The 15,428-nt window shown below is 38.9% G+C and overlaps 1 protein-coding gene across 3 annotated transcripts in view; it reads left to right on the top strand.

Moving 5' to 3' along the window:
- Positions 1-15,428, top strand: part of atrnl1a (attractin-like 1a) — a 473,108-nt gene that overhangs the window by 61,785 nt on the left and 395,895 nt on the right. For all 3 annotated transcript variants that reach the window (XM_051959750.1, XM_051959749.1, XM_051959751.1), the window contains exons 3-5: positions 321-434; positions 1,297-1,425; positions 6,861-7,069. In XM_051959750.1, coding sequence (XP_051815710.1) covers positions 321-434; positions 1,297-1,425; positions 6,861-7,069 — 452 coding nt within the window. The remainder of the gene's footprint in view (positions 1-320; positions 435-1,296; positions 1,426-6,860; positions 7,070-15,428) is intronic.

Raw genomic sequence — 15,428 nt, 5'->3', positions numbered from 1 at the left:
TCAGGGTTTTGAAACCAGGATGTGATCTTTACACAGGCAAACACATACCAGGATATTCAATACTAATATGTAGACAAGCACCAACTGTACCTTCCAGGAGACTTACATTAAGGAAAGGACACGCTTCATGAGGACTTCAATACTGCAAAAAGGTTTTCTGAGTCCCTGAAGTGTCAATTTATGATCTTAACCACAGACTATATAAATAGCAGAGACGACTTGGAACGGCCAGAATGGTATGCAGTGTGGAGGTAATATATTTTCATCAATTGTATTTTTGTCACAGCTATCTGTTCCATGTTCTCTCTCCTGTCTCGCAGCCCTAATGCAGTACTCAGGCTGCGCTTCAATCACTTTGCCACTGAGTGCAGCTGGGACCACATGTACGTCTATGATGGAGACTCCATTTACGCCCCTTTGATTGCCGTCTTCAGGTGAGCGGCCGCTGCTCTGAATAGGAGATCCGTGTGAGGCAAAAAATATGGAAATGACTCAGGTAGCCTTTGGCACTGCTTCAAAAAAGTCCAATAAATTTGCTCTCGTGCAGTCAAATGAATGACCCCACGTAAAGCCAAACAATGGACCTCAAAATAACCATCGCACCACAATAATAGAAAGGAAATATTGCAATTATTCACATTATCCCTGAAATGCCACATCCTTTTCTGGAGCTTTACTGCATGTATTTCTTTTTTTTCACCTCCCAAAGGGCAGGCTGCATGTATGTGGGTGGCAGGCTTTGATTTTACACAAATTCATTAAAACCACAATTACTTACCATTGTAGCCTCTCACTTTCTGCTCTAATCCACTGATTCCTGATTCCTGTTGAGAGTTCAGTTGCTTCCATGAAGGGGCTAATTTAGATTGTTCCATCTGCCATTTAATTATACAAGCTTGTGCAGCATTATTACCTACAGTAATTCTGCTTAGCCTGTTCATTATGGATAGGAAGATACACTTTATAGCATACACTTTTGAGGACAAAGGTAGATTGCAATGCACTGCATGGACGAAATGTGAAAAATGCCATTAAATAAAATGACAAAATGCAATATGCGTCTGCACTGCAGTGTTGTTTTACTTTATAGCTGATCACTGTCATATTTTCAGTGGGCTCTGCTGCTGCTGAAATGCAGTTCTGTTCATTTTAAAGCTCTCTGGTGGTGCTTCGAGATCAGAGTCCATAAAATACAACAGATTTTCAGAAGCCTTTTTATTATTATTGCTTTTTTGTTGAGAGGGACTGTCTCTCTGTCTGTGTGTCTCATTCCATTTCTGTTGAACTCCTTCTCAGTGGTCTGGTGGTACCGGAGTCCAGCGGGAATGAAACGGTACCGGAGGTGGTGACGACGTCCGGCTACGCTCTGCTTCACTTCTTCAGCGATGCTGCCTACAACCTGACTGGTTTCAGCATCTCCTACTCGTATGTCCTTACTTCACCTACACAGTCTCTTTTGTGTTGTCTCTCCTTTGTCTGACTTTCTGTCCAAGTGCCAAACCTCTAAGTCTACAGTGATCAGTATTTCTTATGCTAACAATGAATCAGTTCAGTGATGTGGAAGGACTCACAGAAAACCCACAGAGATTTGGTGCTCAACATCCAGTACCTATTAAACATGATCACATCCCTTGGAAATTTTCTCCTTTTATTGCTTTTCATTGGCTTTTTTTTTTTTTTTTGATGAGAATTTGCAAAACAACGACTATTTCATGCTACCATGACAACAGATTTTCTCAAAGTAAAGTCATTTAATTAAGAATATAAAATGTGAAATAAGTAAATAAATAAATACAGATACAGCCAGTTGGGACTAGGAGTCATGGAGATCATCTGAGTGCAGTAATTGTGTCACAAGTGACTGTAGAATCAAAACACCTGTATGCACAATATCACAAACACACCATCCCCACCACAAAGCATGGTAGTGGCAGTATCATGATGTAAAGCATGGTGATGGCAGTATCTTGATGTGAAGCATGGTGGTGGCATCATCATGATGTGAAGCATGGTGGTGGCAGTATCTTGATGTGAAGCATGGTGGTGGCATCATCATGATGTGAAGCATGGTGATGGCAGTATCTTGATGTGAAGCATGGTGGTGGCATCATCATGATGTGAAGCATGGTGATGGCAGTATCTTGATGTGAAGCATGGTGGTGGCATCATCATGATGTGAAGCATGGTGGTGGCAGTATCTTGATGTGAAGCATGGTGATGGCAGTATCTTGATGTGAAGCATGGTGATGGCAGTATCTTGATGTGAAGCATGGTGGTGGCATCATCATGATGTGAAGCATGGTGATGGCAGTATCTTGATGTGAAGCATGGTGGTGGCATCATCATGATGTGAAGCATGGTGGTGGCAGTATCTTGATGTGAAGCATGGTGATGGCAGTATCTTGATGTGAAGCATGGTGATGGCAGTATCTTGATGTGAAGCATGGTGGTGGCATCATCATGATGTGAAGCATGGTGATGGCAGTATCTTGATGTGAAGCATGGTGGTGGCATCATCATGATGTGAAGCATGGTGGTGGCAGTATCTTGATGTGAAGCATGGTGATGGCAGTATCTTGATGTAAAGCATGGTGATGGCAGTATCTTGATGTGAAGCATGGTGGTGGCGGCATCATGGCTGAAGTGGAAAACATCCAAATGGTGAATACCAATAGCTTTGGGAAACAGTGATATTTGGAGTGTTTGTGCTGGAAAAATGAGGATAATATGATACCATAAAATCTTTAACTTAAAATGAGCATGAGCTCGCTAATGTGGTGTGGCCGTAGATTGACTGCATGAGCTATTTTCCTGTATAGAGTCATGGTAGACTGGAGTGTATCCCAGCTGACACTGGTCATCAGTCCATCAGTGGGCTAACACAAAGAGACAGACAACCATGCTCATTCTCAACCATGACCAATTAAGAATCACCAATTAGCCTTCCACACATGAACCCAGAACCTTCTCGCTGTGAGGTGACGGCGCTAACCGCTGCTCTGCCACGCCGTCCACAGATTGAATGCAACATTAGCTAATTAATTTGCAGTGTCAGCTACTTACAGCTTGCTAAGTGGCCTTTTTCACAGCAGACGTCTGTGCAATTAAAAAAAATTAAAAGCGGTGGCCTTGGGTTTTAGGTGAGCTGGTCCTATAGGGAGGTGGTATCGTGAGTTCTAGCTCACTGCAAGACTTAATGAATCACTTACTGGAGGTGAGCCATCATTAACAAGATTAGCTTCACCTGTGCTTTGACAGAAAGTTTGCCGTGAAAAATCTCTACACAGAAGGTAAGCAACAGGCTTGTACTATATTGTAGTAATATTTTTTTGGCTGTAATTTATGTTTCAAAGCTCACAGAGTAGTTTATTCCAAAAATAAGTACATATTGTGAGCTTTACAGAAGAATTGTGATTATGGTGAAGTTAGAGAAGGATTGTTGGGCTACTACATTTTATCCTGAAGCTGTGTGACTCCTCTACTTAAACTAGAGAAAGAAAACAGAAAAAGAAATTGGAGCAAAATAACAAAAACTGCTGCATTTCTTGGTAATATTATTCCCAGTGGTCACTTGTAGCACCACATTGGAAAACCCAGAAACAAATCTCTGAAAACCATTCCCAAAACATCAGTAAAACCGTTGTCAGAATGCCTCCAACTGCAAACAAGGTCAGTTTTTACTGTCAGTTATTGTATTTTTCTCCATCGAGGTTTCATATTTGTCAAACTTTCCCAGAGCCTTGAAAAATAAGCTTTATTTTTGTGATGTTATCAGCAGAAACACAGACTGTCTGGAGCCTCTTTCATGTGTTGTAACAACGGTAGAGGCATCCAAAATAGTTTATTGCTTTGCGGTGCTCATTTAGCCTTCGTAAATTGCAACAAGCAAGACACTGTACTAAAACAAAATAACTGAGTTTACACAACATCATCCTTTATGTAGCCACAATATTTTCATGAAACAAAGACTGCATAGTTATGAAATTAAAAATGATAATCATGATTGTTCCTATTAATATTCTTTTTATCAACATTATTCATCAGTTTCAGAGACAAAATATATCCTGACTGAAGCATGGTGGCGGCATAATCATGATGTGAAACATGGTGGCGGCAGCATTATGATCTGAAGCACGGTGGTGGCAGCATCGTGACTGAAGCATGGTGGTGGCAGCGTCATGACTGAAGCACGGTGGTGGCAGCATCATGACTGAAGCATGATGATGGCAGCATCATGAATGAAGCATGGTGGTGGCAGCATCATGACGTGAAGCATGGTGGTGGTAGCATCATGACGTGAAGCATGGTGGTGGCAGCATCATGAATGAAGCATGGTGGTGGCAGCATCATGACGTGAAGCATGGTGGTGACAGCATCATGACGTGAAGCATGGTGGTGACAGCATCATGACGTGAAGCATGGTGGTGACAGCATCATGACGTGAAGCTGTATATATAGGCCAAATAAGTTCCTTATTCCTTGTTGTATGGATCATTCTTGTTAAGTGGTTCTGAAACGGTGCTCCACTCATAGAAAACAGTCCAATGCAGATTAAATCACTTACATTAATAAAGTAGAACTTCTATTTCACTAGTTTCAACATAGTTTTTGGCCACGCTGTCTGAGTAAACTGCAGCATTTACTGTAACCTGCATGTGAGGCGTTTAGGGAATGTCAGAAAATTGTAGTTGTATATCAATACATAGATATTTAGAGAGTGAGATGGTGTGGAGTGGTATTAGATAACCTCCAGGAAAAGACTGGTGGCTATTACATTTTCCGATTTAAAATATTTAGTATCTATCAAGTCATGTCAATCTTAACATCAATGCAAATTTGAGTTATGCTAATTAAGACAAATATTTCCAAACATTCAATGACAAATAATACCATGTTGTTTAAAAAAAGGAGCTGTATGGGTGCAGCTAAGTCATGTATTGATGTATTTGTTCTTAAATGCACTAAAAATGTGCTATTTTGTCTTATTTTTGCGTTTACCATCCAGGTGCAGCACTATAGTATGTGTTGCTTATTGAATAAGTTGTTTTGTGGTTATTCTGTGCTGAGATAAGTGTTTTCAGTGTGTGCTGCAGATCTTTCAAATATATTTTTCCTCTGTTGTTCGAAGATTATAGAAGCATAAAACGTAGGTTGATCAAATAAGGGAGACACAGGAAGGAGGGGATCTCCGGTATGTTTTTCATTTTGTAAATGGTGCTTGATAAAAAAATAAAATAAATTGAGAACTCATGATCTTTAAGACCAAAAAAAAACCCGACATATTATTACGATGCGTCTCGTCACAGCTGCATCTTACTGCTGCAAACCTGCTGCTTTGTGTCTGTCAGGATGGAAAAGTGAGCGAAACGTAGAAGGTTGGACACACACACACACACACTCACACACATACACACACACACACACTGAGAAGAGATAAAGGTTGTCATGGCGACCCTCTGTCACAGTAGCAAACCGGCTTTTTGTATTAACAAAAAGATGATTTTCCGCCTCTGGTCCTTGACTCCCTTTCTTTCTACAGTTTTTGGTTTATTTTTTAAGTGTCTTTTAGCATCTTTGTTTATCTGATATTACAGAAAAAACAGCCTGTGATGTTTAGAACTTCATCTTTTCCACACTTTTTGTTCACAATTTTGATTTGGGTTGAGACTTACGCCCTATATAATAGATTCTCATTTTCAGTCTCATTTGTGTCTTTTCCTTTGTGTCCCCCTTGCTGTATCCACAATTTGTCTCCTTTAGAATGATATCGGTCTTGCTGCGACTCTCTTCTGTGCCTCATTGTTTCTTGCTGCGTTCAGTTTTGCTTTGGAGGCTTTTATTCAGAGCCACTTACAATAAGTGCATTCAGAGCTGATTGGAACAAGAGGAAGATGTGTTCAGAAACTACATCAGACAGTTTTACTGCTGCTGCACTAAAGCTTTTCTGCTTTCGAGGTTCAGATTCTTTAATGGGTCCAATTCTTAGCTGCTTTTTAGTGATGAACCAGGAACAATCCATAATTTACTGTATGGTTATTTCTTTTTGATTGCAGCATGGTGGTGGCAGCATCATGATGTGTAGCAAGGTGGTGGTAGCATCAACAAATATGCTCAGTCTCAACTATAACTGTTATTTATTTAGGACACTGAAAACAGTGTTCTGTTTATTAAAATAATAAATTTATCATAGCTAATTAATTCTTGCAGGTTAAAAAAAATTCACTTTATATAAATGTGTGATAATGAACTCGAAAATGTCCAAAACCAGCAAGTTTCTCTTAACAGTCTTAAGTTTTAATCTATTAGATGTTTCTATTTTGATTTTAAAAACACACTAAAAGATTTGTCCCCCTATACAGATAAGTTTGAAGTCTAACATTTATAGTGGAAATGGAGGAACCTTTTGAATGCGAATCCAACATTTGTTCGTCTTTTTCCTCTTTTTTGGCCTGCACCAATCTTCAGCTACTCGCTAACGTCATCTTGCTGCTGTTTGATGCTGAACACAGATTTTCTGAGGATCGTTTCAGAGTTTATTTGTGATGCACATCTATTTGCTGCAGCTGGAAACAAACTTGGTGTGATTATGTTCTGAAAGCAGCGTCACCCTACAAAAGCTTACATTTTACCTTCTGTAATTTGAACCAATGATTCTGTTGCTTTTTAAATGATGTCACTGTCAATGAATTTTCCTAGAAGCTTCACTGTCTCGGCTCGTAACACATTCATGAGGCCTCCACAACATCTCAAGGCTGTGTGCTTATCTAAAAATAATATCTGCCACAGCTTCCCCTCTGCCCGCGGCGCTGCACAACCTTGAAGACGTTCCTTGACTTGCTGCCTAATTTTGCCTCCCGCAGGATAAACTCTTGTCCCAACAACTGCTCGGGTCACGGTCGATGCAGCACGGCTAACTCGGTGGCGGGTCGGGTGTACTGCGAGTGCGACGAGTACTGGAAAGGAGAGGCGTGTGACATCCCATACTGCAGAGACAACTGTGGCAGCCCCGACCACGGCTACTGCGACCTGACTGGGGAGAAGCTCTGCGTCTGCAATGACAGCTGGCAAGGTAAGAGGTGGACACGGTTGAATTTTATCAGGGAAATTAAAAGGTAAGGGGACGAATGCAGAGTAAGCAAGTAAGAGCTTCATTATGGAATCTTTGGCTTTGCAGAGGTGCAACCAGAATAGCAAGAGGAGTTACTGGAAAAGCCTTTTTCTCATTTATCAATTCAAGTAAAGTTCATGATCCCAGTAAAACAGGGATGTCAAACTCATTTTAATTCAGGGGCCACATTCAGCCCAATATGACCTCAAGTGACCCAGACCAGTAAAATCACAGCACAGAAACCTATAAATAACCCAAAATGTTTCCTTTGTTTTAGTGAAAAAAAGTACATTCTGAAAATGCTCACATTTAAGGAATGATCTTTTTACAAAACATTATGAACAACCTGAAATTTCTGAAGAAAAATAAGTTCAATTTCAGCAACATTATGCCTCAGTTTATCATTTACACATTACAACTTCCAGATCAGAGTTTCTACAAAGACATAAAACATTTAGTCACAGCTATCTGGAACTGAATGATGTAGTATTTTACTTTATGATCAAAACGACAAAAGTGAGACAAAAAAGACAAACGACAACAAAAACAAAACAAAATGTAACGAGAATGAGACAAAATGTCAAAAACAAGACACAAAAGACAAAAATGAGACAACACAAAACAAAACAAAAAAGAGACAAAAAAATTAGACAAAAATGTTACAAAGTGACAAAAAATGGACAAACGAGAAAAAAATTACACAAATGACAAAAATGAGACAGACAACCTAAGCGAGACACAAAGTCATACAAAAAACTACAAAAACAAGACAATATTACAAAAATGAGACACAAAATGCCAAAAGAACACTGATCACTCTAGTATTTTACTTTATGAACAAAACAGCTTGTCATGATCTAGAAATTATTTTGAATTTGGAGTTTTAGAAATTTGCAATTTGCAGTTAATGTTTTCTCTGTAACTTTTACACTTTACAAAGTGGTCCCATTGGCCGGATTGGACCGTCTGGAGAGCTGATTTTTATTTTTGTTATAGATGTCTATAGGTTTAGGTCAGAATAGGTCTCAATTAAAGCAATTTCTTCGTGTTTTTTCACTCCTGTCACATTTTTCCTCACTGTTGGCTCATTTTTCACTGCAAAAAAGTCCTGCATTGCCATGGCTAGAAGTAGAAATAACCAAGAGATGTTTTTGTTGTGCTTTATGACAACATTTTAATGCCATATATTGTTAAAAGAAGAAGAACAGAAAACAACAAAAGGCAATCTCTGGCAAGTTTTTGTTATGGATGTCTACAGGTTTCTAAAATAAAGCAGTTTCTGGGTGTTTTTTCACTCCTGTCACATTTTTCCTCACTTGGCTCATTTTTCACCACAAAAAAGTCCTGCACCTTCATGGCTAGTAGTAGAAATAACATAATAACCAAATTCTAGTGACATATGTAATTTTTTTTTATAAAGAAGAAAAGACAAAAGTTGAATTTCTTACATAATTTACCTGCAACGAACATGTCACATTTTTCCAAATGCTAAAAATAGGACATACTGCAGATATTTTATTATTTCATTTTTATTATTTTTCCATTCTTGTCTCCTTTCTGCTCTGTAAAAGCATGCGAAAAATCAACAAGTTTTTACATTTTTGTCATGTGACTGTTGGCTACAACTGAGTCACTCACAGCTTCCTGGTTTTGACAGAAACTACAAAATTATTTGTTTTTTGCAGAATCAGGCAAATATAAATTATATATTTTTAAATGAGGCATCAATGAAATTTTGATTAAATATGATTTTAAGCTTTCTGGCATAACACATCACAAATGAATAGTTCAAGGACTGTAGGAAATTTCAACATCTCACACACAGTTTCTGCTATGCTAAATGGTGACATTTTAGTCATTTTTATTTTCTCATTTATTTTTTTAAGACAGCCTGCTTTTCAAACCTGCCAGCAAATTTTGGGATTTGGACGGTTAATTAAAAAAAAAGTCTCTTTTTGGTGACTATATTTGATTGTACAGAGATCGATTGCTTCGCTCTAACGTAGATTAATTAAAATTTTACATTTTGTTTAACCTTTATTTAACGAGAAAAAGGCCAGCTGACATTAAGGATCTGTTTTATTAGAGCAGCAGTACAATTTGAGGTTACATGAGGTTTTAAATGAGGTTTACATCAAGATTTTGAGCTTGTTACAGCATCATAAAACCACAAAAACTATGTGTCACAGGTCATAAATGTCAATAATCATACAGCAGCAAAGTGAGTCAGTCTAAATGTGCACATCTAAAGATTTCTGCTGCCCAGTCATGTAAAGCTGCTTTGACTTCATGTAGGGAAATGAGCTCCTTAAGATTCAGGCAATTCTGCTTTTGAATCTGAGCCTAGAGAACAGAAAACTTAAACATTTCTCTTCTTAATTCAGTCAGACTCTGGAAGCACAGTATAGAATTTAAAACAACACTCACACTATAAAAAGTATTTTTTATGACAGTTTTCAGCATCTTTTGACTTACAAATGGCCAAAATAGTGCTAAATATTATGTCATTAGATGTCATTAGAGCAACTTACTGCATAATCACAACAAACGAGGTCAATGCAACTTCTATTTATCCTCCAAACAAAGACCGTGTTTCCCATGATGCCTGTCATGAAAGGATCTTTTTGATGTTTTGTTCATTATTAATGTGAAAAAGGGGAATAAAAAGGGAACAAACAAAAGGAGGAGACACAAAAGCACGACTGTCGTTCTGTTTACCGCCGACATCATGTCGCCTCATTCAATAATGTTTCATGTCGTAAAACTATAGATGTGATTCTCTGGGAAATACGGTGTGGTGGGGAATATTAATATATGTGGATTTATTGGTTTTTTGTTTTTTTATGTTTCAGTTGTGAGCAATTTCTTCTTGCAGCAGCAACTTTATGATTTGGCATTATGGAGTCTGGCTGAAAATAAATTCACACTGATGTCTGTTTCTTGCTTCAGTTCAGTGATTGTGAAGGCAGTTAAACAGATATAATCTGTCACAATTATGATGATTTTTGCTCCAGAAGTTTTCAATAGTGCTATATTTTCCAAAAACATGTCACTGTGGATCAATTTTATTGATGGAATTAATCAATTTAATCACATCGATGCAAAACCGGCCTCTGATTTGTCTCCAGATGCTTCATATCAAATGTTATTATGCATAATATTACTGCTGTGACGAATAATAATTAATAATAGGAATAATAATAATATTCATTTTAATCTCACCCTATGAGACGCTGTCCTGTAGTGGATTAAATGGTGAAGCACTGCCCCCTCCTGGACCGAAGCTGTAAGCACAAGCAGAAACATTACAATGACAAAAGCCAATTTCTTTCTTGAAAATATTGTTTAGAAATAAAAATAAAAAGAGGTTAGATACCCTAAAACAACAAACAACCAATAGGAGCATCAATGAAAGCAGCATTTTCAAGATTGAACAGTTGAATTCAGAGTGACTGTTCCCAAGGCTGTGCAACAACTATAAAACTTAAATTATTTAAAAACAAAAGAACATTTAGACAAATAAGGAAGCAGAGATTTGAACGCTAAAAGGCAATGTGCACTGTGCTAAAATGATGAAAGTCCTGTCATAATTTGATATTTTTGTCAGGATTCCCTTGGAAACCTTGAGTATATTCAGTAGATTAGCAAATTTACTCTGAATAATGGTTGTTGCTAGAGGTACGGACCCGTACCCGTAGCCTGTGGACTATGGATACGGCACTTTCCATTTGCCAATCAGATACGCGAGATCTGGTCACGTGACTCCCGGTAGACGCTAGCGGTACGGACCCGTAGCATCGGTACTCCAGTTACGGACCCTAAACCTGACCCTAACACTAACCCTAACCTTAACCTTTGCTTACCTTTCAACAGTTTGCAGTGGTTAGCAGCTTCTTGACTCGTGAGACTCGTGTACGGGTCCGTATCTGTCTGGCAAATGGAAAGTGCCGTATCCGTAGCCCACAGGCTACGGGTACGGGTCCGTATCTGTAGACACTACCCTGAATAATTGATTTCTGGCATTAACAGATTAATTAGACACCTTTACATCTGAAATATGTGCAGTAAACTACGCCCCTGAATGCAGAAATCCCAAATTTCAGACAATTCTGTGCTGAAAACTAAATATGTTTTCCTAATAAAATGGATTCAGTGTCATTTTGATTTATTTATGAGCAAGAAACAACAACAGTTCTAATATCATAATTGTGCTGAACAAGTTGAGAGTAGCTTTAGAGCAGATAAAACAGGTAGTAAAGGTGAAATCCACACTCTCTCTGTGACATTTTTAATGCTGCATTGGGACAAATAGTTAAAGTAATTCCATGTTTAGCCTTTTAATTTAAAACAGGGATGTCAAACATGTGGCCTGCTGGCCAAAACTGGCCCTCCAGAGGGTCCAATGCCGTTTGTAAAATGTAAAAATTACAGAGAAGACATTAATCGCAAATTGGAAATTTGTAAAACTATAAATTAAAAAATAATTTCTAGATCATGACAAGTTGTTTTGACCATAAAGTAAAATACTAGATTGCTCATTGTTCTTTTTTCATTTTGTGTCTCACTTTTGTGTTTTTTTTGTCTGACTTTTGATGTTTGTCTCATGTTATTTCTGTTTTTTGTTGTTTTCTGTTTCATTTTTGTCTTGCTTTTGTTTTGTTTTTTTAATTTTGTTTCTCGCTTTTGTCATTTTTGGTCTCATTTGTATCATTTGTGTAATTTGTAGTCTTGTTTGTCCAATTTTTGTCGCTTTGTAACTTTTTTGTCTAATTTTTGTGTCCCTTCTGTTTTGTTTGTCTCATTTTGTTGTTGTTTTTCTCATTTTTGTCATTTTGCATCTCATTTTTGGCATGTTTTGTCTTGTTTTGTTGGTTTTTTGTCTTTTTTGTCTTCTTTTTATTGTTTTGATCGTTAGGTAAAATACTGTATCATTCAGTTCCAGATAGCTATGACTAAATGTTTTGTGTCTTTGTAGAAACATTGTGATCTGTACGTTGTAATGTGTAAATGACAAACTGAGGCATATTTGCTAAAATTGAACTTTTTTTTCTTTAGAAATTTCAGGTTGTTCATAATGTTTTGTTAAAAGATAATTACTTAAATGTGAGCATTATCATAATATACTTATTTTCACTAAAAAAAAGAAAAAATTGGAGTTGTGATTATTTATAGGTTATTATGTTGTAATTTTACTGGTACGGCTCACTTGAGATCATACTGGGCTGAATGTGATCTCTGAACTAAAATGAGTTTGACCCCCCTAATTTGAAGGATCTGCATACTTGTAAATCATTCTCCACACTCATTATCATCAGTTATGCCACTTCTTTTATAATGCTGTCTGTAATTTGTGATGATTTCGTGCAAAAACCTGGTTTTCAAATAGAAACAGTGTTACTTCTAGTTTAAAGGATTAATGGCATTTAAGAGGTCAGACTCTGTTCTTCTGACAGATTTAACACCTTATTTCTAAATGTTTGAATGAACAGTCCTTCATGTAAAAGCAGAACGTGCAGACATCAGTGTGGTAATGAATGAGGTGTGGACCACTGCCCGGCCTCAGAGCAGCCATCAGACGCACAAATAATAAAGGTAGCTGTCGTCATAGCAACCGCCATTTGGCAGCAGAAAAAAAAATCTGTTTTTGTGTTAATGAAAAGAGCATGTTCTGCCATTTGTCCTCAACCCCACACCTGCAGGAGACGGGTATCTGGATGCAGTTTGCATCAGTGACGGAGTGTTTTTCATTTGTTTCATCTCCTCGTGTCTCGTTTGTTACCTGCCGAGCCGTTATTTATTCATCAGAGCCGCCCCAGGCCTCAGATAACCCCTCATGTTTTTATCCTCTTAGAGGACTTTAAAAGGTGATAGTAGATCCTTATCGATTCAGCATGTTCATACGGTGTCTTTTTGTTTGCCAAAAGAAATGGCAAAATAAGATGTCAGTGTCATGGCTGAGTGTTTTATTTTCACCCTTGAAGCTGTACCTTACAGTCTCGAAAACACAGATTCAGACTTTTGGGGCTTCACAAGTAACAAGACAACGAAACGGCTCGCAGGATGGGACTTTCTCTGTCATTATTCTTCTTCAAAGTCAGTTTCTAGTTTGAACATTTCATATCATTTTCACTGCCAATGGTATGGTGAAGACCCCACATGCTCACTCTGCCCAACTCCAGCTACACTCAAACACATCATTAAGACATTATTAGTGGGTTGCAAGAACAGCCTCACCCAAGCCTGTTACACCTGGCGGCACAACCAGGTGCTAAAATGTCTGGCACTAGGGCTGGAAACGTGGCGGATAAGTGTCACTGCCCTTCCACCCATGTTGTCCCACTGGCAAGAAACAACATTTGTCCAGGTAGGTGAGGGTCGAAGCCTGTCTCACCACCTCAAGACCAGACCCTACACAGTTGAGAGGGTCTTGTGATTGGAGGATGCTGGTAAACTTGGACCAAAAGTTCTGCTTCTCACCTGAGATTGTATCCACCAACCTGTGACCAGACGTGGTGCTATTGTCAGCTTCATTTAGGCATGTTTACATCATCGATCTCACAGTGCTCTGGGAGAGCTCAGTAGAGGAGGCCTATGAATGGAAGAAGCTGAGGTACATGGAGCTTGATGCCACTGCAAAACAGTTAGGCTGGAAGGTGAGGGTCCGACCAATTGAAGTAGTCTGCAGAAGGTTCGCAGGTCAAGTTGCTTCTGCAAGGGAAGAAGTTCAAGTATCTCGGGATCTTGTTCATGAGTGATGGAAAAATGGAGCGTGAGATGGACAGGCGGATTGGTGCGATGGCACCAGTAATGCAGGGGTTGTACCGGACTGTCGTGGTGAAGAGGGAACTTAGCTGCAAGGCGAAGCTCTCAATTTATCAGTCCATCTATGTTTCAACCCTCACCTATGGTCATGAGCTCTGGGTAGTGATCGAAAGAACAAGATCGTGGATACAAGTGACTGAAATGAGCTTCCTCTGCAGGGTGACTGGGCTCTGAGGGTGAGAAGCTCGGACATCTGGAGGGAGCTTGGAGTAGAACTGCTTGAGGTGGTTTGGACATCTGATTCATATGCCTCCAAGGAGACTTCCTTTGGAGGTTTTCCAAACACAGCACCTGGGAGGAGACCCTGGGGAAGATCGAGAACTCCCTGGAGGGATTATGTATCTCATCTGACCTGGGAATGCCTCGGTATCCCCCAGGAAAAGCTGGAAAGCGGTGCTGGAGGGAGGGATGTCTGGAATGATCTGCTTCATCTGCTACCTCCGTGACCCAACTCCTATTAAGTGGAAGAAAACTGATTAATGGGTTTGTAGCCACCTCGGCATCCAGGCTTCACCGGGAGACACGAGTGCGTGAGAAGGCCCATCGGCAGGCAGTCAAGAACCTCTCCAGAGCTGCTGACAAGGGAAGTCAGTGGATGTGAAGGAAGAGAAAGGACTCCACCTGGGCCTTGAAGTGAGTAGATGGCATCTAAGGGGGGAACCTGGGACGCTAGGATTCACTGCTGAACCCTCTGGAGGTGTCATGGGCCTTTCAGCGAAACACCTAGGAAAGATGATGCTCACTTGATCACCCAGAGGATGCCCTCAATCACTTGACCATCCCACAGAGTCTTAGGAGGTGTCTCATGTATGCAAGAAGGAATATGAACATCTCGTCCTACACAACAGATCCAATGTAAAGTCCTGCACCTCTGTGGAAACAACAGTTATAATGCCACAAATCATAAAAAAAGATAATTTACTTTACATAAATAAATAAATAAATAAATACAACACTGGTTTCAACAAGCATGCAATTTTCCAGGTTCTCACAGGTGTTACTGATACTGGGAAAAAATGGTAACTTTACAAACTAAAGTCACTTTACTATTATACTAGCATATATTCTGTATATATAGTTTATTTATTTTCATAAACAACCTGCAGTTCAGCTGAAAAGCCTCTGAATTTTTGTCACATGACTGTTGTTCACAGCTAAATAATTAATGGCTTCACAGATGCACTGAGGAACTCAGAATAATTTTGTTCTTTTACAGATTCCGATCAGAACAGAATTTTTAAACAAGACATGGAGAATAAAGTGATTCTGATATAACAATTTTAAGCTTTGATTCAATGATTTTTTTTTCTGAAAGAACAACACATGATTAGTTTAAGGACCGTTGGAAAGCTGAATATCTGATTCAACAACTGCAATAATTTGTGTTGTTTTTACAGTTTCTCACTCTGACAAATGCCATAATTTTGTGGATTGATTTAAAAAGTTAACATGCTTTTTGAACTTGATGGTGGGGCAGGAATGGATTTTGAAAAAATGG

This window comes from Acanthochromis polyacanthus, chromosome 15 (assembly GCF_021347895.1).
Source record: "Acanthochromis polyacanthus isolate Apoly-LR-REF ecotype Palm Island chromosome 15, KAUST_Apoly_ChrSc, whole genome shotgun sequence".
NCBI lineage: Eukaryota > Metazoa > Chordata > Actinopteri > Pomacentridae > Acanthochromis > Acanthochromis polyacanthus.
The sequence above is the reverse complement of the archived record's forward strand: the minus strand, read 5'-3'. Positions and strand labels throughout refer to the sequence as shown.